The sequence below is a fragment of the Colius striatus genome, chromosome 3 (assembly GCF_028858725.1).
Source record: "Colius striatus isolate bColStr4 chromosome 3, bColStr4.1.hap1, whole genome shotgun sequence".
NCBI classification, from domain to species: Eukaryota; Metazoa; Chordata; class Aves; order Coliiformes; family Coliidae; genus Colius; species Colius striatus.
In genome coordinates, this window is record NC_084761.1 from 95,803,299 (window position 1) to 95,829,107 (window position 25,809).

General features: G+C 36.7%; 1 protein-coding gene across 1 annotated transcript in view; it reads right to left on the reverse strand.

Annotated features, from left to right (window-relative positions):
• Positions 1 to 25,809, reverse strand: part of CTNNA2 (catenin alpha 2) — a 524,185-nt gene that overhangs the window by 31,284 nt on the left and 467,092 nt on the right. Inside the window, exons 13-16 of the mRNA XM_061992337.1 lie at positions 18,316 to 18,467; positions 9,689 to 9,802; positions 4,552 to 4,733; positions 1,758 to 1,863 (exon numbers count right to left, since the gene is read on the reverse strand). Of these exons, the coding sequence (XP_061848321.1) occupies positions 1,758 to 1,863; positions 4,552 to 4,733; positions 9,689 to 9,802; positions 18,316 to 18,467 (554 nt within the window). The remainder of the gene's footprint in view (positions 1 to 1,757; positions 1,864 to 4,551; positions 4,734 to 9,688; positions 9,803 to 18,315; positions 18,468 to 25,809) is intronic.

A 25,809-nucleotide genomic window follows, 5' to 3' on the forward strand; every position in this document is an offset into this window, starting at 1 on the left:
TACCTACATCTACACTAGGTGATAGGCTTGGTGAAGGTTTTATTACCAATGTAACTAGAAAAGGTCTGAATACAATTTATTCATAGCCTTTAGAACCTTTAATAGAAACTGCATCATCCCCCAACAACAGCAACAGCACAATAAAAACCACTTTCATAGTCAATACTCAAAGTTCTGCCTCAAGAGAAGAGACTCAGTAATTCACTCAATGAAACATTGCTAAAATGGTCCATTACTAACAGTATATCCTCAATAAAGACTCTTTGGAGCAACCCAACGACTGACTGATAACACAGAGTTGTATATCTGAATGTTTGGATGTATATTTTGGGGAATAAAGACTTCAGGACTTCTGAATATATCTTTTTAGTATCTTATAAAGTTTATAGTCAATTTTTGTAAAACATTATCAGAGCACTTAAACAAAAACCAATGGAATTAAACACACACAAGTCAACAGCATCACAACCTCTGACTTGAGATGACTGCTCTAGTCCCCAAACTAGCAATAAACCAAACTGGAAGTTCACAGTGGCTGTTAGGTTTAATCTACTCTACACTTATGGCAATGCTATAATGGCTCTTTCTCAGACAGTTGCCACATCTTTCAGGTGTGAATCCCTAAGTGACCTCTTCTCACTACCAGTGACAATTTAATACAGACATATTTACCCTCTCTGGAAGTCTATGAAGTGAAAGAAATTAACTTTAAAGCAATACTTCTAGAGAGCTGACAAGGCTTTAAATACAAGTACCTTGGAGCAAAATAAAATGTAAGATCTCTTTCATTGTAACAGTAATTAAAAATGGAACTGTCCATAAAAAGTTGATATCGCATGAGTGTCTCCAAAGCTCTGTAAAATGCCATTAACATACAAGCATTAAAACAAATACTTCATTCTCATAGTGATTTTACTGTTTATTATTGAAGTGTGCATCTCACATTCTTATGAAATTCAAATGTTACTCAAGCCAATGCCCTCTAAGCATATCAAGTCTCTTTGTGTTTCTTTCTTTAACATATTCCACCTCTGCAAATACTATAGATCAGGAATTTCATTAGCTGACAGATGGATTTCTTCTTTCTCATACTAAAAGGAACAGATGCTACATTTGAAGGATTGGAGTGGGCTAACTGCAGGAAAAATACTTGCTGATACTGAAGACAATCTAAACCTAAAATTTCTGAAGGAATAAGAAAATGGGCAGTTTAAGGTTTCTTGCCACTCTGCTCCATATTCCCTGGCAGCATGTTACACATTATGATAGGCTTATTTGAAGCAGAAAATGTAATGAAGACATAGACCCTAGAACATGGAACAAGGGGCTGTAAGGTGAAACCATAATACCTTGGTGCAAAGCAGAAAGGAAGATGGGGAATCTTGAAAAAGTACCCTATCAAGGGAAACTGCTGGAAGAGCTGTAAAGCATATAAGGATTCCTAGGCATACAATAAGGGTAACAGAGCATCCAAGTCTCTACTGCTTTCATGACAGCAAATATATCTGTCTAATTTTAATACAATCATCTCGGTACAGACGTGAGGCTGTGGAAAAATTGAGATATTTCTCTGTTTGAGACACATGTTTATGACTTTTCTGTACTACGATACCCAATCCCATCGGTATAGAAGAAAGAACTTGAATTCAGTGGGTAGATCCAGGCAGGGACTTTAAAGAGTTAATTTTATGCCAAGTACAGTTACTTTTCTGCCTCATTAATAAAGGCAACATTCTATTTCTGCTTGTTTTTGTTACCTGATCAGCCACTGCCCGTGCCAATTTGTCCATCCTTGATCCTGCCTCTGCAATCTTCTTGGCAGCATTAATGACATCTGATGTATTCTTCAGGGGGCCTTTGCCTCTGTGAAATACAATACAATTACGAACAATCTAAATACATTATGAAAGGCAACAATTTTAGTGACCTGGTTTAGTGTTTGATTTTAAAATAGTAACATGAATGACTTTTTAATTTATTACAATTTCACTTTTTAACTACTTTATGATACAGCTTGATAAAGAAATCGGTCTGCTATATATCCTCTCTCAAAAACATGCCTCACTAGCAATTCAGTCTGATGGTGCCTCCCAGCATGTGATCTATACTTAATAGTATATTTATTTTTAATTGGTCATTACACCAACATTCTTTCTGGAACACACCACTGTTTCTAAACTATGTTATCCCCCAGACAGTGCTAAATGTTAAGCCTGTCACATCTAGAGCAAGAATGTCGCATTTTAGAAAAACTTTTGTAGTAGATTCTGGTCAGAAAACTGGGACACATTAAGTACAATCCTTACTGCAAACTTCAATGTTACAATTAAAACATATATTATTAGCCTTAAGACTAATTTTTCACTATATTTTTAGGGTAATGCACAAATCTCTGATTTTAGTCATTAAAGTTATCAGAATGTATACAGACAAAATGAAAAGAATCATTGCAGTCTTCTCAGAGTTGGCTTTAGACTTTTGCTGCTGCTCATGAGAATGGCTCACTTAGAAGTCATCTGTTTATCCTTTCTTTAATGTGTTTTATTTAATATTATGTGGTGAAATACAGCTTCTGATAAGACTGATGGAAAATCATTTGGGTTTTTAGGAAAATCATTAGGTTTTTTAACTAAAATTAAAGGCACTTTTTCTAAGCATAACATAATATTTGATTTTTAAAAACATCTATAATGCTAAGAATAACATATTGAAACATATTTCCATTTTGATCTTTCTTTTCCTTAGCTTTTTCCACATTAAACAAATATTGCAACATAACAAGTATCTCAATTTTACTGAACTTAAACTGTAGCAAAAATCCTTCATAGTGACCTCGTATGCTTCTACATTAATTATATCAGTAGATCTGACTGTCACAAATTCCATGCATTTGAAAAACTATTCTATTTTAACACTGCTGAGGTTACAGTCAACCCAAAAGGTGTGAAAGGCTTTGTTCTGTTTTAATGGAATATATTAAACAAGTTTTTTATTAAATCTGATGTAGGCAGAGGTGCACTTTGATTCTTTTTTTTTTTTTTTAATATGACAGTAGTTTTCCCTCATTCTCATATTAGTTCTGTTCTTTTGATGGCAGAAAATGTAATTACAAATCTTTCGATTTGATGTTCAATGTATCAAAGGTTCTCTGTGAGGTTGCAGAAAGTGCTCATATTCTGGCCTGTTGCTTTAGAATGTTATTTCTTCCTTCCATGAAATGGCACTGTTTAGACAGTTTTTCAGTCTGGTTTTGGACAGAAGGATCAGAGACCCAAAGACAAAACAAATACAAAAGCAATTAAGGTTCCTCTAAAATATCATCCCTCACAGGAGGCTCTACACTGTCATTTGGTATACAGGAGTGGTGAGTCTACTTTGAAAACAGCAGTTGTAAAGTCACGATCTGAGAGAAAAACAAATAAGTTGTGAGAATAATTGCTTGGAAAGAAGTACAGTTGTAATCTATTAAACTAAGCAAATTTTCTATATGCATAATTCAATTTAAAATGGATGAAATATTTGCTGTTGCCTATTACCAATTAACTAATTATGCATGTGTAAATAGTCAAGTTATTTGTAGATTAACGGTATTTATACACCCCCCACCCCTATCTATCTATCTACCTACCCATATGTAGGTTATGTGCAAACCCTATATGGTCAATGCAGAGACTCCTACAAAATAGTTTGAAGGCTCCATACACAAGACGTGTGATCAGCTGGAGATTAAGGAACTTATTTGAGCATCTCAGTGAGATGAATAAATGGATGTCTGATTTAAATTCTGAATGAAAATATGAAGATTTTTGTCCAGTTTTGTCTAATCACATTTTGATAAATACCATTTAAACTTTTGAACTCCCATTAAAAATAAACACTGAAATCCCTTTAATTTATTATGATGATCTGTAATTCAAAAAATCTTGTAAAATGTTCTCCCTGGTGTGATTAACAATATGACTATACTTAAACAAAATAATTCTTTTTATCGAATATCATTAATGAATGGCCTTTTGATGCTTTGCAATTAGTAAAGAACAAGACATGGATAGAAGAAAAACAGATGAAAGCAAAAAAAAAGATCACTGCTGACAGTCTCAAATGAAGTACGAGATCAAAATAGTTTCATTGCATTTGGGTTAATTTTGAAAGGAGTTCAGTGTTCAAAATGATATAAATAGTTTTGCCATTATTTTTGATTGACACAAATTGTGTTGAAATGTTGAAAGTTCGGAGAGGCACATGCATTTAAACGGGTACTAAATGAAATGTCATTTGGATGTCTGTAAGGTCACAGACTATCTTTCCTGCAGAAATTCAAGTTGATCTTCAAATAAAACAGATTTGCAAATAGGATAAAAGCTTCATGCAGTTAATCTGGAGAAATATCCAGAACAATCATGTATATAACTCATCCCACGATATATGATGTGTGTTACCTGGCTTTGCATGGCCCAAAACACAGTACATCATCTCAACAGGCTACAAATTGCAACCAAAAGAAAAGATGTGGGATGTCGAAGTCCTCCACGCAGGTTATTTTGTCCTTACCTAGTAAAGTCTGTCATTTCCATCATAATCATGCACATCTGCTTTGCCAACACAATGATGTCATTACCACTGTCATCCCACTTGGCCACTTCTGCATCCAGTTTGCTCTTTTCTTGGTGGAATATCTCTACCTGCTCGGCAATCTTGGCTTTCTCTTCCTGAGGAAGCTGAGCCATGATAGCCTAGAGAAAAAATGGGACAAGTTAGGCAAGAAGGAAGACATAAACTATATACAGTTTCAGTGGTTCCAACTTCAAGTTTCTTTTTATCAGAGTTGAAAAAGCCAAAAACTAGTAGACATTAGATTTCTGTCAGAATGGGCAAAAACATAGCTTGTCTTACACCTTCAAGAATTAAAACATTATATATGTGATGCCACGATATAGAATCATAGAATGGCTTAGGTAGGAAGTAACCTTAAAGATCATATAGTTCCAAGCTCCTGCCATGTGCAGGGACACTTTTCACCAGACCAGGTTGCTCCAAGCCCCATCCAACCTGATCTTGAACACTTCCAGAGATGTGGCAGCCACAGCCTCTCTGGACAATCTGTCCCAGAGGTCTCATCGTCCTCACAGGGAAAAATTTCCTTAGACCTTATGTCAGACCCACGTCTTTCCTCTGCTGAGGTTCCCAGAGCTGGATGCAGCACTACAGGTAGACTCTCATGAGAGCAGAGGGCAGCATCCCTTGACTTACTACACACCCTGCTTAGGATGCAGCCTAGGATATGATTGGCTTTCTGGGCTTCAAACATATTCTGGATCATGTTGAGCTACTCCCCAGCCATCATCTCCAAGTCCTTCTCCTTAGGGCTGCTCTCAATCCATTCTCCACTCAGATTGTACTTGTGCTTGGGATTGCCCTAATCCATATGCTGGACCTTGCACTTGGCCTTGTTACACCTCACGAGATTTGCATGGGCCCACCTCTCCAGCCTGTCCAGGTCCACCTGGATATCATCCCTATCCTCCAGCGTCTTGAACTTACAACACAGCTTGGTGTCATTGGCAAACTTGCTGAAGGTGCTGAGCTCTCAGTCCCACTGTCTATATCACCCATAAAGATGTTAAACAGCACTGGTCCCGGTACCAACCCGAGAAACACCACTCATGACTGCTCTCCATTTGGACATCAAGTCATTGATCGCAGATCTCTGAGTGTGACCATCCAGTCAATTACTTATCCATCTGTCAAATCCATATCTCTCCAATTTAGGGACAAAGATGTCATACAAGACAGTGTCAAATGCTTTGCTCCCTCACCAGTCTATACAGGAAGATCTAAGAAGATTCCTGATAAATGTTAACTTTTATGAAGAATAAAATGAATGAAATCCATGAGCAAAGGCAGACTGAATTGACAGTAGCTTTCTCATTCTCATTATCTGACAGAGAGGATTTCTGCTTAACTCAATAGTACAATAAGCTATGACACACAAGATAATTCATTTCAAGTGAATTGTAGTGCGTGTACCTTTCAATAATACTTAGTGGTCTAATTGTCTCTTGGAAAATATGCAGAAAGGCACTAAACAGGTTGATATTAATCTATGTTGACATTATCAACAAAGCAAAAAGTTCCATGCCCTCTCCCCAAAAAATAGAAAAAGAGAACCCTAAAAAATTATAATAATTACATTTGAAGAGCAAATGGACACTGCCCATAGCAATTTCTAAGTCGAGCTACTATTTGGCTTTAGGGGTTCTGAAGATTGCATTAAGCATTTAATGGGGTGTGACATATATTTAAGTGTCATTACATTTTTTTGTTGTTTATGTCACTTTCAATCAGCTGAAGTCTTTCTCTACATGTTCTTAAAATGCTCTTGGCTTTTAAAAATTCATAATTGACCTTTTCCAAAACTGAAATTAAAAAAAGGTTATAAACAGTAGATCAGAAAATGAGAAATATGCAAGTTAATCAAATTAAAATTCAACACATGAGTTTTAATTAGGCCTTATCAATGCAACTCAGCAGTTTCAAATGTTAGCATATTAGTCTTTCCACAGAAAAATGAAGTGCAATTTAAGCTAATAAATAAATATATAAAATACACATGAAACACCAGAACAGATGAATTAACTGAAATAAAGAGAATGGGATAGGAGTAGTAACATTTGGAAGCTCATCTGTATGTCTTGTGTGTGGTTTCTCTCTGTGCACAGCTTCACCTGCACGCCCTTTAAACTGGGATGCAGTGTTTTAAGATTTCTATTCCAGCTGCTGCTTTGTTTTGAAAAAAAGCTATAACCTACAGCAAATGCAGGTCGCATATTCAAGTTTTACTTCTGTTGAAGACAAATACAAGTCTTTCTACTGAAACACTAATGCCTTTATGGATTAAGCATATTAAACAAATCCATTACATTCCACAAATAAAAATCCAGCTTTTCTACAGGAAAGGTTCAAATCAGACACTATTATTCTTAGCAGACTCACTGAAATGAGTCACTCAAGACTGTGGACTGGGTGGCTTCTGCTTAGTATGTTTTCTTTTTAGGTTTTCATCATTTGCTGCTTCTTGTGATATATTGCATTCTATGTAATTCAGGAATGGGACTGTCTTTATAATATGTTGTGTTTATACAGTGTGTGGCTGATCAAAGCAGAAGGCTTTAAGTGCAGTAGAGATAATAACTGCAATAAATGTAATAGAATTTAAGATTCTGAAGTCCCTTGGTGAACTAGACTCTTAGCAAAAAGTACTACTGCATTCTATACTTGTTTTTCAGATCAAGAAAGGATGATATACTACATTATCTTAGATTCAATAAAAAGAAAGAGCCCAAACCCTGTGAAGGAACTGTAGCATATCTCAATACTTTTGTAACTGAGACTTAGTTTAACAGTCAATTCTTTGACTATAACAAACAGGGCTTTAGATTATTTATTAAAAAAACCTGAAAGATGGTCAGTTGTAACCAGAACACAGTTCTGTCATCATTCTGAAGGCAAGGTGTCCAGATTTTATTCTGCAATTCCTCTGACTGCAAGGTTCTCGGTGACAGTTTGTAGTCACCCAGGTGTCTTGGATGGGAACTACAATCCACCTGCTCTTGCCTAGCTGCTAATGATATATATGGTATGTCCTTGATATGCAAGGGCAAAAGTTTTTGTCATTAGAATGTTGTGATAGAAACCTAGTCTTTCTCATACATACTATACTTTATTTTCCATCTTTATTCAATATTCAATGAAATTAATTTAAGAAAATAAGAAACTTCTGCCCATCCACTATATCCATGTCTCCCATTCTTGCCATATTTCTAAATAAGCTTCATTTAGGTTTATATTACTTTACTGTTTCTTTCCAGGGTGTTTTTGTCAAGCCTTAATATAATTGGATCTCCCTACAGAAGCTGAAAACTTCTCCTTCCTGGTCCTCTGAATTTATATTTCAAAGCATTATTGCCTTTTGGTCTTTAGGTTCTCAGCCCTAAAATCATCTTTCAAAATTCAAGGCATTGTTCCATTTATCAGTTTTTGCCAGTGTTTGAGTATATGTCTCATGATTCAGATAATTCTTAGTTCCCTAATGCTCATCTGCTGGGAAAATTTAAGGCTTTGTTTTCAAAGCTCTTTCCAGTCAAATATATATTTGATAGAATACTTTGGGCTGGAAGACACCTTTAGAGGTCCTCTTGTCCAACTCCCTTACAATAAGCAGGGACATCTTTAACTAGATCAGGTTGCTCAGAGCCTGTCCAATCTGACCTGTAATGTTTCCAAATGATGAGACATGCATAATATCTCTAGGCAATCTGATCAAGCACATGATCCTCACAGTAAATAAGTTCTTCCTTATATCTAGTCTAAATCTATCTTTTTATAGTTTTAAACCATTATCCCATTTCCTATTGAAACGGATCCTGCTAAAACGTTCATCACCTCTCTCAGCCTGTCTCCATAGCAGAGGGGCCGCAGCACTCTGATCATCAGTGTGACCTCCTCTGGACTCACTCCAATGTGGAGCTCCACATTCTCCCTGTGCTAGAGGCCCCAGAGCTGGACACAGTAGTGTAGGGAGGTCTCATGCTAGCAGAGGGGTAGGATTTCCCCCTCTCTCAACCTGCTGGCCACACTGTTTAGTGATGATAGTCCAGGGTAGGACTGGTCTTCTGGGCTGCAAGTGCACATTGTTGGCTTATGTCCAGATTTTCATCCACCAGCATCCCCAAGTCATTTTCTGCAGGGCTTCTCTCAGTCCCTTCATCCTTCAGGCTATATTGATACTAGTAATTCCCCCAACCCATGTGTGGGACCTTGCACCTGGCTGTGTTGACTCTCATGAACATCATCTAGGACCACTTCTCCAGTTTTTCCAGGTTCCTCTGGATGACATCTCATCCCTCAGTGTGTCAACTGCCCCACTCAGCTTGGTGTCCTCTGCAATTTAGCTGAAGGTGAATGATGCAGTTTGTCCCCAAAGTGGTATTCTGTTTTGTTTGGGTTTTTTTAATAATCTGAGCTGAGCAGCATATTTAGTAAAAGGTAAATATTCATCAGACAGTGGCATAATCCTGAGCGTTAACCATCTTCACTCTTCCAGCACCTGTGACCCCTAAAGCGCTCGTCAGCTTAATTTGCAATCCCCATGCACAAGCTAAGGTCGCAAATCACAATGACTTCAGTTTATCATGATGTAATTACCCTGGTAAAATTACATTGACTCAGTAACAAATGTCTTCAATTACAATTAAATTACAGGGACTACTCAGTAGCTTAAACAGATCTTCTTGACAGGTTTGCACACTGGGAAACATGACTAATGTAAGATTTCTCTAGATGCAGCACATGGTGCCCTGATGGGATTTATTTTTTCTTTTCCTTTTAATTTGCTTTCTACTCCCACAGTTTCAGCACATTCCAAACCTGCAAGGCCTTCTCCTACAGCACTAGCTGGAGAAAACAGCTGAAACAAGGCATCACTTAAGCCAAAAGAAGATCATTCAATAAAGTCAGTGCTTTTCAAATAGGTGAGATGTGAAAATCTTTCAACATCTTAGTTAACTTGCTCCCGTTCTTTCTTAAGTGATCCTGAAGATTTGAAATGACTGCATTTGCTTTCCGAGGCATAGCTTTTTATTTGCAGTTTTTACAGACACTTAAAGTAGTACGTGAGTTTTATACTTACCCTTGCACTCTGGCCAGCAATAAGCTGGTCATCTTCAGTCTGAACACTTGTTCGGCTGCGAACATCGTAATCTTCCTGCTCAAAGTCTGAATCATCCTCCAGCTCTTCAGGGGTCTAGACAGAGAGACAGGGAGAGAAAATAAAAAGAAAAGAGATGACAAACTTACAAAGTATATAGACAAAGTCCAACGTACAGGAAGTTCTTTTTTCATTGACTACCTGCCTAGGAAATGCTATTTCTCCTTCCTTTTAAATTAACTTGTCTGCCCAAGCAGTCAAGAGCTGAAATTGAATTGTCTTAAAAATTAAGTTGTTTCAACTTTAGTTTTCTTTACAAATGGCATTTATCATTACCTTGCTGCAATTTTTATTAACTCAACATGTTAACATGATGAATGCAGTTCCAGGAACAAATACCCTTTGGAAACTCTAACAATTAGAATGCAGTACTTCAAAATAGTGTTATTTCATATATAAATGGACACGAATACTATTATATTTCTGGAATCTCCATGTAAACTTCAAATGAGAGATAAATACCTGGAAAAAATGATGTCCTGGAAGAAAAAGTTATCAAGTAACAGATTTCCCCATGAAAGAAAATGTAAACGATGCCAACTGTACTTGAAACAAATGTAAACTTTATAACCTACTTTATCTTTTTGGTTCACATAGTTCTTTTCAGATACAGAGCTTTGGAATTTGCCTCATCCCCTAAACTGAAACCACATTATCACCATTGTCGGTCTAGGAATGGAGTGAGGGTGTCTGGGCAGATTGTTTAAATCTAGTTGCATATATGCTAGTTTCAGGTTGTTCAAAACTTTGGAGGGAAGAGGAAAAAAAAAAGGTAACTGATAGATCTGCTTATTTGTGTTTTTTCACCTTCTAGTAAAAAATTAGGAGCAAAATACTTATGTATAAACAGAGAGACTTTAATTTTAAATCACTATTTAATATATTTAATGTATTTAATGTTCTTAAAATATTTAATACATTTAATATAGACAGTGCAAAACTAGTCTTTAGAAGGCAGTTTATATTCCCTTTTGTTCTTGAATAGGATCTAGTACAAAAATCTGTCCACAAATTACTTCAGTAGGTACAATACATGATCACAGTAATAGAAAAAAGATCACAGCATCTGTGAAGAGAAATCCTCACCTTACTAGATATCCATATGCCTCAGTGTTAACCTAGAGGGCCAACCATTACAGAAGAAATCATCCATGCTAGCATTGCGTGCTTGGAGGCAACGTCAAGTTTGCTAGCAGAGGTGCTAATCATTGCCAGTTGTCATTACAGCTCTGTCTTAAAGATGCTCATTCACTAGGAACTGGTCCAAACCCTCTGACATAATGCAGAGAAGTCTTTTGGAGATAGTTATCTTACAGCCTGGTTTCCAACGTGAAGTGCACATCAGTGTTTGTAACGGAAAATCAGCTGCTTTGCTAGCTACATGGTGAAGTGCACATGATGGGGAGAGTAACACACAGCCATCTTCATTTGGCTTAAAGAGTATGAATGAAATATGTGTTTTGATGCTGAGTACTGGAGGAAGAAATAACCAAGTATGACAGTATGGTAATGAAACAGGCTGCTTCTCTGAAGAGATGCATGTACAAATAGATTGCATAACAGGATAGAAATGATGAAGTTTAGGTGAAAAAATGAATTAATCTTTTCTCTACTGCCATAGGAAAAAAAAAAACAAAGAAGAAAGATTGGTACCCATCGCTGTAATGTCCAAAGGTCTTGCTTTCCAATTGCCTTTAATCACTTTTATTCTCTCTGCTCAGCTGCCTGAGGGCAGGATGTGACTTTAAAATCTACCATAAGCAAACCAGCTACTAAGAGAATTATACACCTTCCTGAGCAAAAGAGAGCATTTTCTATCATAGGGCTCAGCTTTTCATCTCTCTGGGCTTTACTGTGAAGAACAGGATGAAGAGTTTCAACTCCTTCTTCATAAACCCCCTTGTTCATAAACCAGTTCATTCAAGTAGCCAGTTACACTGGCCATTCCAAAACCAGTACTCCTCTTCCAAGTATACTCTTCTGAGTTTCTTCTGTCTCCACTTCTGTAAACATTATAAAAGATAATGTTCAGCCCTTTCTCAGATTTTCAGCCAGATTTGCAGAAAAAAAGAGTATATAGAACATGGAACAAGGGGATGGCCACTGGGGAAAACAATAAGACTGTCGTTAGAGGATGTGGAGAGGTGACTGGGAGAGCTAAAGCTTCATTGCAGTTGTACCTTGCAAGGGAGGTCAATGATAACAGGAAAGTCTTCTTCATATACATTGCAGATAAAACTAAATGCCAGAGGCAACGTAGGCCCACTGCTGAATGAGGTGGATGCCCTGGTGAAAGAGGATAAAGAGAAGGCCTGAGGACTGGGGGAAAGCAAATGTCACTCCAGTCTTCAAAAAGGGCAAGAAGGTGAAGCTGGGTAACTACAAAGTGGTCAGCCTCACCTCCATCCCTGGAAAGGTGATGGAACGACTTATCCTGGGTGCTGTCTCCAGGCACTTAAAGGACAAGAGGGTTGTTAGGAGCAGTCAACATGGCTTTACCAAAGGAAGTCATGTTTGACCAACTGGAGAGCCTTTCATGAGGATGTAACCAGGTGGATAGATGGTGGTAGTACAGTGGATGTGGTTTATCTTCAGTAAAGCATTAGACACCATCTTCCACATCATCCTTACTGCAAAACAGAGACAGTATGAGCCGGATGATCAGGTAGTGAGGTAGATTGTGAACTGCTTGAAGGGAAGAAGGTAGAGAGTTGTGATCAATGGGGCAGGGTCTAGTTGGAGGCCTGTGTCTAGTAGAGACCCTCAGGGGTCAGAGGCACTGTCAGCAAGTTTGCTGATGATAGTAAACTGTGGGGAGTGGCTGACACCCCAGAAGGTTGTGCTGCCATTCAGTGAGACCTGGACAGGCTGGTGGGTTGAGCTGAGAGGGATCTAATGAAATTCAACAAGGGTAAGTGTAGAGTCTTGCATCTGGGAAAGAATAACCTCATATACCAGTATAGGCTGAGGAATGAACTGTTAGTGTAGTACAGGGGAAAGGGACCTGGGGGTGCTGCTGGGCAGCAGGATGAGCATGAGCCAGCAATGTGCTCTCATGGCCAAGAAGGCCAATGGCATCCTGGGATAGATTAGAAGGGTTGTGGGCAATAGGTCAAGAGAGGTTCTGCTCCCCCTCTACTCTGCCCTCGTGAGACCACACCTGGAATATTGTGTCCAGTTCTTGGCCCCTCCATTCAAGAAGGACAGGGAGCCACTGGAGAGAGTTCAGTGCAGGGCCACAATGATGAAGGGAGTGGAGCATCTCCCTTCTGATAAAAGGGTGAGGGAGCTGGGGCTCTTTAGCTTGGAGAAAAAGAGACTGAGGGGTGACCTCATTAATGTTTACAAATACATAAAGGATGGATGTCAGGAAGATGGAGTCAGGATCTTCTTAATGATGGCCAATGATAGGACAAGGGGCAATGGGTACAAGCTGGAACAGAAGAGGTTCCAAAGAAATATAAGGAAGAATTTCTCCAGTGAGGAAGCACTGAAAGGGGCTCCAGATGGGTTGTGGAGTCTCCTTCTCCGGAGACATTCCAAATCCATCTGGAAATTTCCTGTGTGACCTACTCTAGGTGGTCCTGCTCTGACAGGGGAGGTTGGGCTGGATGAGCTTTTGACGTCCCTTCCAATCCTTGAGATTTTGTGATTCTGTAAAGTAAGGGCATAAAACTAAAATTATTACATCTCAATGCTGTAATTAGAAAAGAAATGAGGATTCCTCTTATATTCTGAAAATTCTGTATTTCAGGGATTTTTTTTCTAAAGAAACATTCAGCAAAAAAAGTATTGTTCTCACTACCTGACCTTCATAACCTTAAAATTTGTGGCCTTTAAAAGACTGAAATTAAATGGGTATTGATGTTGGACTTGGAGAAAATGTAGTGCAAACCAAAAGGACAATTAAAGTAACTGTTAACAATATTCTACAAGCATAAGAAATCTCAGTATTTCCCCTCTGAACAAGTGAAATCTAATTCAAAACTAACTTTCAGAATCACTTTCTTAAGGTTTTCAAATGTGATGAATTTAACACCCTCATTTTCTTCCAAAAATAGCTACATTTCATAAAGATGAAGAACAGTAATTAACTGTTATCTGCTGCCATTTCGAATATGTTGCATGCTATTCACTCCTGCAGTGTTGTTTTGCTTTTCTGCTCTCTTGGAGTTCCAGCCTGTATGTAATAAGGTCTCCTATTTGTATAGACACAAAGGTATATAACTTGACTTAAAGATTTTTACTCTTAGTGGGGCCTTCTAAACATACCATAACAAGTCTAATTTTTGTGCACAACTAACAGTATTTAAAATCTAGTTTCCAAGACAACAAAGTCTGAAACTTAATTTATCTGAAATGGGAGACAGAATGACTGAATCAGTCTTGCAGATACCTGAATCTATAGTCACACAGTCATAGGAAACTTGGATTTGAGATTGGAGACAGCTTCCAAACAAAACTCTGACAACCGTCAGTGGCAGGAGGAGGCAGACTAATTTTCAAAAGTAATGTATTTTAGTAAGTAGGTGATTTAAGCAGAAAAATGGACCTGTGCACAGGTGTGTCTGTGTCATATGACTAGCCAGGACTAGGATTTGTTCAAATACAGTATCTCTACTACACATATTTTTCACATTTAATTCACATGAATTCTCCCAGTGAAGAACATGCTTTCACAATCTCATATACACCATTGAGTAAATACTTTCTTTCTCTCTTAAGATGCATACTGTATTTTTAATATGAATTTGGCGACTCTGAGCTTGGAATACTTTTTCTTTTTAAATAAAAAGAAAAATCTCTCTTGTCTGCCAGACTGAAGATCTTGCTGTAAACAAGATATCTTTCATCAATATAATTTTGTCTTATCTCTTGTAACTGCAGCATAAAAATGTGAATTATGCATGTATAAGTCATAAAATGGTATATAGATGCAGATTCAGAAATGCTACTTGTTTAATATTTCACCAATTCAAATATACTTGATGAAGACAGAAACCCCACTAAGCTATAATGTTATATACACTTAAAATTGTAAGATACAGTTCTAAGAATTTCATCGCTGTAAACACCAAGTCAAGCTAAACTTGCAACAAGAGGAAAGACTGAAAAGGTATTCCCTCATTTTTTAACAGGAAAATACCCTCTAATTCTAAGAGCTAAGGAGAAAAAAAGGCCTTTTTAATATGCTTTTCCATTCAACTCCACACTGTTTTGTACATTTGTTTTTGTACAAAGGCACTCGCCGCCTGAGTGACTCAAGTGCTGCAAGCAGCACCTGAGTGGCAAAGGTAGAGAGTCTCTCTCACAGCAGGTCTTAACAGTTTACAGTAAAATTTACCTCTTTAAATTCAACCTGAGGAGCAACAAGCAGTGAATGCAGACAACAGACCCTATAAAACCCTTTGGAGACAGGTTATTGAAAAAAAAAATGATGGTATTCTACACCAAGTCTAATTTTCCAGAGTATCTGAGATGTATTGACCATTGACGAGTGTGGAAGAGCAGAAGAGTTTTCATATATCCAAACAGTTGGGATTAAGGACGCCGCTCTTGCACTATTCTCACTTAATTTTTATTCTCAGACTTGCTGTAGTCTTCTCTCATAGGCTGTAAATGCCTTAACAATGGTATGGAAGAGAAGTGCATCTAAGATGCTACTGGAGTGCATCATAGAAACATTGGGTTGGAAAAGACCTCTAAGGTCATCACAGTGTCCCACAGCACCTCATCTACGTCCTCTAAATATCTGCAGGGATGAGGACTTCACCACCTCCCTAGGTGGCCTGGGAGAGTGTCTGACAAACCTCTCAGTGAAAAAGTTCTTCCTAATATCCAATCTAAACCCCAAAGAATCAAGTGTATATGCTCTAAGACTGCTCTGTAACATGAACTAAAACACAGCAAAAGGGAACAACTGAAGACTGGCTCCAAATGTGCACTCCTAATCCAAACAAATGTAACCCTAAGGCTAAAGCAGATCCAACTAACATTGAGGCTGTCAACAACAAAGGTCACATGTGAAAAGGGAACACTGTCCTCAGAGATATGTAAAAATGAGAAAATTTGCCATTATGATTCTTCCTAATTGTAGAGAGGGTTTGTAATATGTGAGGGAGTTTCATAAGCAGCTATGAAAAAAACAAAGTATAAGTTGATCCCTATGCAGTAATAGAAAATATGTTGGATGTAAGTTATTATTTTCTATCTTATTTTTAGGTTCTATAATTATACACCTAAACTTATTTATACTGCTTCCTAAGTTGTGAAAGAGATGCTTCTGTACAGATCGTTAATAATAGTCCTCGATACAAAAACGAGCATCCTTTCTCCACCAAAGGGACAATAAAATTTTCCCTTTCCAAGGGAAAAGAGAAGAACAGAGATTATCCCTCTTTCCTTCAGCTTACTAGAAGTAATAATATCAACAAAAATTAATTTAAAAAGTGGCTTATTTTTTCCTTATTTCCCTCTCTGAGGGAATCATCTCAGATAAATTCTATCTTTCATGGCATGCACATGAACAATTACTGCCTGAAAATAATTGTCAGGTGCTCTAAAAAGTTTACAAGTTTTCGGGTTTTTTTTAATAACTGCAAGAATTTTTATAGCCTGAATTAAAGAGGTGCATGAGATTTGATTGATTGTTAGATAAAAATATTCTAAAGACTTTTATAGCTTAATGCTTTACACTTTAATTATACATTCCATTTCAATGTGAGGTGTTTGGATAGGAATGCTAAATATTGTCTCAAACTAAAACTAATTTTATTTTCTATACAAAATAAGGTTCTGATTCAACAAACTCGAGTCTATGTAACTTCATATACATGGATTTTACAGTTAACTCACAAGGATAATGAGTCCATTTATGTGTTTCAGTTGCCTGCCTGAGTAAGGAGTATTCCATTTAGCTTCATACAGAAGTTAATTATCTGAATGGAAAAATACATCTTTCTAATCTGAATAAGCAAAATTCACTAACTCATATCATACAATGAGTGAAAAGTAGTAGTGATACAATTGCAAAAGTAACCTGGAATGTTTCTAAGAAGACTTCGAAATCTGTATGCTGATCAGCTCTCCAAGCTAGTAGTTAACATAACAATAAGACAGCAATGAAACAAGTGAACTGGTCTGCAGAATTTAAAATGGTGCTTTGTGTTTATCAGGAACATCTCACCCGGTATGGACAGCCTCATGGCAACCTCTCTGGGACAACTCTGATGTATAGAAGGATGCTAGAAGCCAGAACTTTGTGTAGGAGATGGTAAAGTGTCGCTCTATAGCAGATTCCACCTTCTCATTGTGCCTCATGAGGCAATTTAAAAGGACTCTTGAGAGACTTTAACAGATTAAAATGTGCTTAGAAGTTCTTGTCCTAAGAGAAACTTGGAAACTGCTATTGCAGACTAAGGAACTGGATAATGATAGGAAACAGTTAGATCAGTTACTGTGAAGTTCTTTTTTATTCTGTCTCACTCCTGAAGATTTGCAAGCACCCCAATGTTGTACACCCAGAAAACAGGATGATATTGCCATAGTTACAGCTATAGTTCAGGCTACCTGAGATTAGCACTAGATACAGGAATGGAATTTATGTGGAATTAAGCCTGTCAAAAGCTTTTTCTGTAAATGTTAATATATAGTGACAGATGATTAAAATGAAGCTATTTTGGATTGCTCCAACCGTCTGGAGTCTTACATTAGTGCCATAATATAGTCACAACCACAAGTGTTATGTTACCTCTCTGCTCAAAGGGATCAGTTGTTGTTTTAGCATTGTTATTTACTTCAGAAGTTTTTTTCAGTGATTTTCACCACAGATGCCTTTGTATGTGGCTTTCACTGGGGAAGATTCAAACCAATGTCGGTTTCAAATAAGAGTTTCAGTTACTGAAGAGATCTCCAAAGTAGGTTTTATTTGTTGGGCTTTTTTTTTAATCTTTCACCTCAGACTATACCTAAAAGCAAGACACATATCTACTCTTACAATAATTATGGTATCCTGTGGTTGGGTTTTTCATTTGTTTGGGGTTGTTTTTTAAAGATGCCTAAGCAAATTGAATCAATTGGTTAGTTGATGCTGAAATGACACATTCTTTACCTCAGTAAACATTCAAAACCATCCCCGCAGAGGCTGACTGAAGCAGCAAGATAATTAATTTATTCATTTAGATTTTAACTAGACTTACCTCATATCCTAGGCACCACACATACATTATGAAAAAGAAACCACCAAAGCAACAATATTCACCACAAACTTTAAAGATCTTAGCAAATTAATTAATTTATTGACAGTTGTGATTAAATCTTCTCCTAGGTCATTAATAAAGTAATTGTGGTTCATCTCTTAAAACATCCTCATCTCTTCACTTAAAAATTGTTTTTTCTTGCATATACTTTTGTTTTACACTTGTTTCCATGTCAAGCTTTTCTGGCTTATTAACAAATAAAGTTAATTCCAATAAGCTTTTATAATCCTCTCACCCAGTGCGATACTTTTATGTAAGTTCCAGCTTTTATTTCCCAGGTACTTTACATACCCTTATCATCAGAACAGCTTTCCTGATGTCACGAACTCCATCATAAACCAAGCGAGAGGCATCTATGAACTCATTCTCTTCAAATGGCTGTGGGACATTCGCACTTAAAGCTTCAATGGCAACCTCAACTTGTTCAGCAAAACGTGGCATAACTAGATTAAACAAAATGAAAGGCAGTGAGATTAGTCACCTTCTGTCATGAACATTTTTTCCCTGTCCTTGGGCATAAATACTTTCTAGTAGACATAGTACATCCTATTGTTACAATTGCAAGACCCAGGAAGGCTCTTGGCATGGATTTGTACCAACTCTACACATGTGGAGCTCTGATAGCATGAAAATAGTGATCTTCATAGTCTCTCCTCCAATTGCGTAACAAAAAATGTAAAGCTTCCTTTACTAACTTTTAAAAGATATACAGATATTTGATCTATCAGTAAGCATGTTTAAAACCTTTACAACTTGGAATGAACACTGCATATTTATATCAAATGATCAAAGCAAAACACAGCCATTACATCTATTGATTTTGGTAACTAATTGCAATCTAGCTCATATTGAATAATAACAGTTGCATGAGGGACAAAATGCAAAATCATAGAATGGTAGGATTTGGAAGGGACCTTTAGAGATCATCTAGTCATACTTCTGTGAAGACATGTAAATGAGCATTGTATTTCTTTACTCTCATCCTAGCTACCAGAGAAAAAAATAGTCATAGATTTTAGCTACTGGTATCATAAAATGTGGTATAAGATTTTAAAATACATATCTTAAGCAATTATTTACTTATTCAAATAGTTTTAAGGCATTCCTTGAAGTAACAAGAGGCTTTTTTTCAAATTTTATACAGGATAACAGGATCTTCCATATTTTTCCATATTCTCTCTTTATGGGATTTTTTTTCCCCTTTCTATCTAAATTTTAAAGACTTTCAGTTCAGCCAATGAGGCCTAACACTAATAATTTTCTGGATTGAAGCCCCACAAGTTATTTTTCTCAGTGTGCCAAAAGTTATTACTCCATTTGTTCATTTAAAAACCAGTAGGAGCATTAGGCCATAGTGGGGAGATAGAAAGTTATTTTATTCATTTTGGTGAACATGAGGTACTCATTCTTGACCACATATATTACCATGGTGACTGCCCATTGAATGTGAAAGCTTCTTTAACAATTTTAACCTTTCAGACCTGGCTATAATTTTGTCCTTAATTTACATTATTACATGTGAACATTGCATTTTGAAATGAAAATAGTTCTTAAACCACATTAGAAATTTCTTGCTTGGTGATTCCATTTTCACATCAGTGGTTTTTATCAGACTAGCAAGAAAAAATCATCTAACACTACTAAGATGCTCGTACTTAGAGCTTCTCTAAGCATATGTTGTCACTTAATGCAGTAAAGTTCTTGATCACAGAATGGTAGGGTTGGAAGGGACCTTTAGAGATCATCTAGTTCAACCCCCCTGCAGAAGCAAGTCCAACTAGATCAGGTCAAACAAGAACTGTATTATTCTCCAGTTAAGGTTAGTGGGCAACACTTTGAGAGCTCCATGACAGTGATGTATGGGGAAATACCTAACTCAGTCAAACCCACAAGACCTTCAATCTTTTTGTCTATTATTTACTGGGCAGAGGATATTCTTATGTCAACAGTGAACAAGCTACATGCAAAATTCATGCAAAGGCATAAAATCTGTATCTGGAGTTGAGAGTTGTAAATACATCAGAGAGAGGATGATTCATTTATTAACTATAGAAAGATTTGCTATGGATTTAAGATTCAGAAGTAAATCAATATTATGGAACAAAAAATTGGACTTTGGTCTCAGTTTGAGTTGAGATCTTGAAAACAATTATGAATACACTTAGACTGAAAAATATGATCCATTAACATCTATAACGTAGGCTAAATACATGAATTAATTAGGCACCTGCATAAACATACACAGAATCAAGTCTCTAGTTAATAGCAACACTTCTAATTTACTTTGCCATTCTAACACAGATTTGAAAGCTTTTCTGCAGAATTTTCAATGGCACTGAAAGTAAGACTTGCCAATAAAATCTAAGTTGAATGGCTGCTGGAGAAAAACTGGGAAACAGTAAATATAAAATTACTTCCATGTCACTTATTGATTACTTTTTACCTATTTTTTTTACTATGAGCATAATAAAAAACTAGCACCACAGGTAAATTCATGCCTCAATATAATCTGTATTTTCTAGTGAAACATCCTACTCCCCACAGAAAATATTTTCTCTAAAGCTTTCTTGGTTTTTGTCACATCTCAGCTATATTTTCTACCCTTTAAATTACCAAATTGTTACCTATTTCCTAAAAATATGTTCTCTATTGACTTTTTCTTTTATAAAATTTAGTTTATACTGCCATGAACAGGACAAGGGGTAATGGGATGAAGCTGGAACACAAAAAGTTAGATGTAAACATAAGAAAAAAATAATGTGAGGGAGCACTGGAACAGGCTGCCCAGGGAGGGTGTGGAGTCTCCTTCCTTGGAGGTCTTCAAGACCCCTTGGACCCCTCGCTTGGACATGTTCCTGTGTGACTTGATCTAGGTGGACCTGCTTCTGCAGGGGGTTTGGACTAGATGATCTCTAGAGGTCCTTTCCAATCCCTACCATTCTATGATTCTGTGATTATACTTAAACCTGCAAATTTTATTGAGGTATCTGGGAATGGTATCAGATCACTGATAGACAGGGAAAAGTTAGGTTACATAATAAAATTATTAAGATAACAAAATTAAAACTGTTTGTGTGTTATTCTTCACACTACTAGAATATTTTTTCATTACTATGCAAGATTAAATGAGTGCCTAGCTAATTGAATGCACTTTTATGGCGTTATTATTTAGGAACTTTAATTCCTCATAGTCTTAACTAGATGTGAATGTTCACAAATCTAGAAAGGGATAATTAAGACACAAAAAGTAATAAAGGTCAAGGTCCCTCCAGGTTTCTAATTCTTAGTGGCATCAATGGGAGTTTGGAACTTTGATTCGTTTCATTCTAGTTCAAGTATCTCAAAGTTAGAAATACACATTTCCCTACACAAAATGGAGAGTAATAGATGTTTCCATTAGACAATTAATCACACCTACTTTAAGAAAGCAACTGAAGTTCAGCTAAATCAAATTCTGACATTTCCCTACCCTCATATCTTATAATTTCCAACATTTCAGTCACTATTATTACATTGCTAATTAAAAAGAAATAGCTTTATAAAGCTGTATAGAAATATTAGAAAATAAATCATAGAATCATAGAATTGTTTATGTTGGAAAAGACTGTTAAGATCATGAAATTCAACTGTTCACCCAGCACTGCTATTGCTACCACTAAACCATGTCACCCAGCCCCACAGCTACACAACTTTGGAATCCTTCCATGGATGAAGACTCCACCACTGCCCTGGGCATCATGTGCCAGGATAACACTTTTGCTGAAACTTTTTTCTCATTCACCAATGTAAATCTCCCCTGACACAATTTGAGGCCATTTCCTTGTCTCTTGCAGCTTTGGAGCAGAGACCAACCACTCCTGGCCACAATCTCCTGTCAGGGAGTTTCGGAGAGTGAGAAGGTCTCCCCTTATCCTTCTTCTCCAGGCTAAACAACCCTAAGTCCCTCAGCTGCTCCTCATCAGACTTCTGCTACAGGCCCTTCACTTGCTTCACTGCCTTTTATTACCTGACACAACAATATTACAGCAACTGGTGTTCTGAGAAGTAGATTCAATTTAAATATCTTGTTGCTTGGGCTGCTGTATGTTTCTATCTGTGTATCTCTGTAGCATACATTGTGTATAGTCGTATTATGCATACACACACATACATTTATCGTATTTTCTTGTCATGAATGGAGACATGACCACATATAACGATGTCTGTGTTTTACATCACTGGATTGGGTTATCAGTGTTTAGCATTCTGTGCTCAGAGAAGCAATCATTGACTTCTGTTACAGCAAAACACTCATCAGTACATATGTGAGTCTTCATCAGTTCTGGATATCAAACCCTATGTACCTCATATTGGTTACTCAGGAAAGAAGGAAAGCAAAATTAGGGCAAATTTGCAGCATGTTGGTTTAAGTGCTATGGAATAGGAAAGGATGAGATAACACTGTACAAAGTGTAAGATTATCTTTTTTTGCTATTTACTGATCTGCATTTCCCCTAATTAAATCATTAAAGGATAAATGTAAAATAATGACTACACATACTCTAGAGCTTTTTACAGTAGACACAAGACTTTCAGGAAGAATCAACCTTCACTGACAACTCTGCATCACTGATTTTAGACACAGACTATAAAATCAATGTTCTCGGGGTGCCTTGAGTTTATGGTCAAGCCCTGACCCATATGTGTTAAGTAAGTCTTCTGGCACTTTTCAGAGGGCTCATCATTTATCTATTGGTATATGAACTTCTGCAGTACAGACATGATAACACTCTCAGCAAATGTTGGATTTGCTCATGTGCAGCACAGACGAGCTACGAGCTATATGTTACACAAATGAATAGGATGTCAGGAGTTATGTTACCTAGTATTGTGAAATGTGGATGCACAGAAAGTAAAAAGAAACCCCAATCCTTCAAACTTTTTCCTGACAGAGTTGTCATTTGCAGACAGATGAAATGTCAGAGGAGAACCAAGGTAAGTGGTGTCTGAAGGAAGGCGCCTCATGGCCAGCAGAGTAGGCAAGCATATAATGAAAGGGTACATCACAAAGGATACAAAGAAGGATAAGTAATGATGTCTGTGGGGACATGTGTGTCTCACCAATTTCAGATGTCTTGCTCATACTCCTGCCTTCTTGTGCAAATAAGGACTGCATACAATTAGTACCATCAAAGTATAATTATTATTAAGTGAAACTCCCTTCAGGTTAATACTTCAAATACAAGCTATCTGCAGCTTTTTAAAAAAAATCTCCTCAAGAGTAGCATGCTGTGGGACACAAAATAGCTTATATAACACAAGTAAAGCACTCTCTTGCTTTAGCTATAAGTTTGTGTATATCTGTATGTAGGTGTGTGTAGGCAAATGGGTGCAAGGAATGCCAGTGTTTTTATTTGAAAAGATTATTGTACAATTCACATTTATATTCACAAAACATTCTGCTGGAGTTAGTCAATATTCACTGCCTTTTCTGCCTATAATTTCTAGACTTGGTATAATTTCTTTTTTCTGCCTCCACAACCATCCTCTTTGCTTTAAAAAATGACTCTTAGGAACACAAGATGTTTTTGAGAAAAGACTGAACAGTGACTAAGTAATAATGGTTTATCAAAATGGGCACTTATATTGTATGGACCTACTATGTATTACCTAGGATGTCTGGCATATCCAAAATAGATAATTCTAGTCTTTTTAAACTCTACTTGAATTAATTTCTGTCAAAAATCCCTACATTTCATTAATTTTGTCATTCTTATCTTGACCTTCTTCCATTTTCAGAAGCCCATTAGGTTTTAGAGATCAAAACTGAAACAACTTTTTTGGATATTTAGTGAATATACTCCTTAAAGTACAGGCTGACATCTCAAACCCTATCATGAGAGCTATTGTGCATGGAAAAGGTACCTTTTCCCAGTTGCCCATAATAATGCCATATTTTTTCTGAGAGGATGAATTAGCTCAGAACCTTCCTGTCAGTGTAGATAATATAGTTTAATTTTTTCCATTTACCTAGAGAAATTAAATACAATTATCTTTTACTATTGTCTTTCTGATAAGGAAACTCCTCTCTTCAGCCAAACCGACATTTTCCTTTCTGCAAATTTTGCTTCTGTCTAGTCACCTGTTAATTAATATATTAGACACCAACTACAGTGCTGACCCCTGAAGCATCGCAGGATTTATCTTTCTGCCTGCTGAGAAATGGTCATTTATCCTTTGCTTGTGCCTTATAACCAGCTCTTAATCCATCAAAAGGCTTAACATTCACTCCATGGTTACCTATTTTCCAAGCAGCTGTGTTTGCAGGACTTTATGAAAAGCCTTTAAAAATTTAACCCAATTACATTATATTCTTCCTTAAGTACTGTATTCTATTTTTAAACTCTCAAAAAGTGAAAATGAAAAGAAATAGTATTTAACCTTTTAGACATCATGGTGATTTATTCGTCTCTTATGTGTCTCAATTTTTCTACGATAGAGTTTACATTATTTCTTATTGTATCCCTCTGCATATTGAACACAGTCTCTCTTGTTAAAAATTCTTTGGATCAAACCAAGCACTCCTGGAACATAATGTTGAGTATTTACTGGTTCTTTTGTAAAATTGCTGTTTTTTAATAATGCATAACTTTTTTTTGTTGGTGATATTTAGACTTTTGGATTTCAGTTTCACAAAAGTTTAAAGAAAATGTTACAGTGTTTTGCAAAATAAAACTCATAATTTCATCGAAATCCCCGGATAAGCAACCTCATGTTCTCAGGATGATGATACCTATAAGTTGCACTACAACTACTTGAAACTCCCATAAAATATGAATTTAACATCATTTATCTTTTAAATAGTTTCCGTTATGCAATTTTTACCTCTCTCTCATATTCAATATGGTGGGTATTTTTTATTACAGCTATGTTTAAATTCATCTTCTTGCTTCGATATTTTGTTTCCTTTCATATCACTGCTCAAAAATCCATCTTCACCACATTTCAGTATTAGCTTTGATAATATCATTGAGCTGTCTTTCCCTAGTGATAAATATCTTTAAAGTTTTTCCTATTCACACTGATAAAACTCTCACAGGTTTATTGCTGATTTGCCAGCAGTGCTGATTTTCAACTCTAGTCCATTCTGATAAAGACAAAATAAAAAATGTGAGTCAAAACAGAAGTCAGAGAGTGACCTATTTAAAAGCAGCCAGCTACAAAATTGCTAAGGTATTTTTAAATTATGCTAAAAGCTGAAACTCAAATTTCTAGTCTGAATCAGTTGATTTCAAATATCCAATGCCCTTCACATGAGTGACTACCACAGTACTTGCTCTTCTAGGATGGTTTCCAGACATTCCAATGCAAACTGAAAAAAAATATAAAAATCAGGAAGTCTTCACATCTCAGGTACTTTTGGTCTTATCTTGTTCTACTTTTTCTCCTTCATTTCCCATTCATTCCCTTTCATTATAACCTTACAAAGTCTACTCTGCTTTTGCCAATTTACATTTAACCCTCTAACCTTTAAAGCATGTCACAGCTTTTTGTCCTCATCACATCTCAGAAACCTCAAAAAATAATATTCAGCTTGTTACTTGATTTCTTCCTATGGACAATTCCTTTTACTCATTTAGAAACTCAATATTCTTCTCTTGAGTTGTTACAGCTTTACGAGCAACAGCTGAGTAGCCCTTTAGTTCGAGAAGGTCAGGGAGCTGCTTGAGAGCTCAGTGCAGGGCCACAAAGATGATGGAGTGGAGCATTTCCCTTAAGATGAGAAGCTGAGGGAGCTGGAGCTCT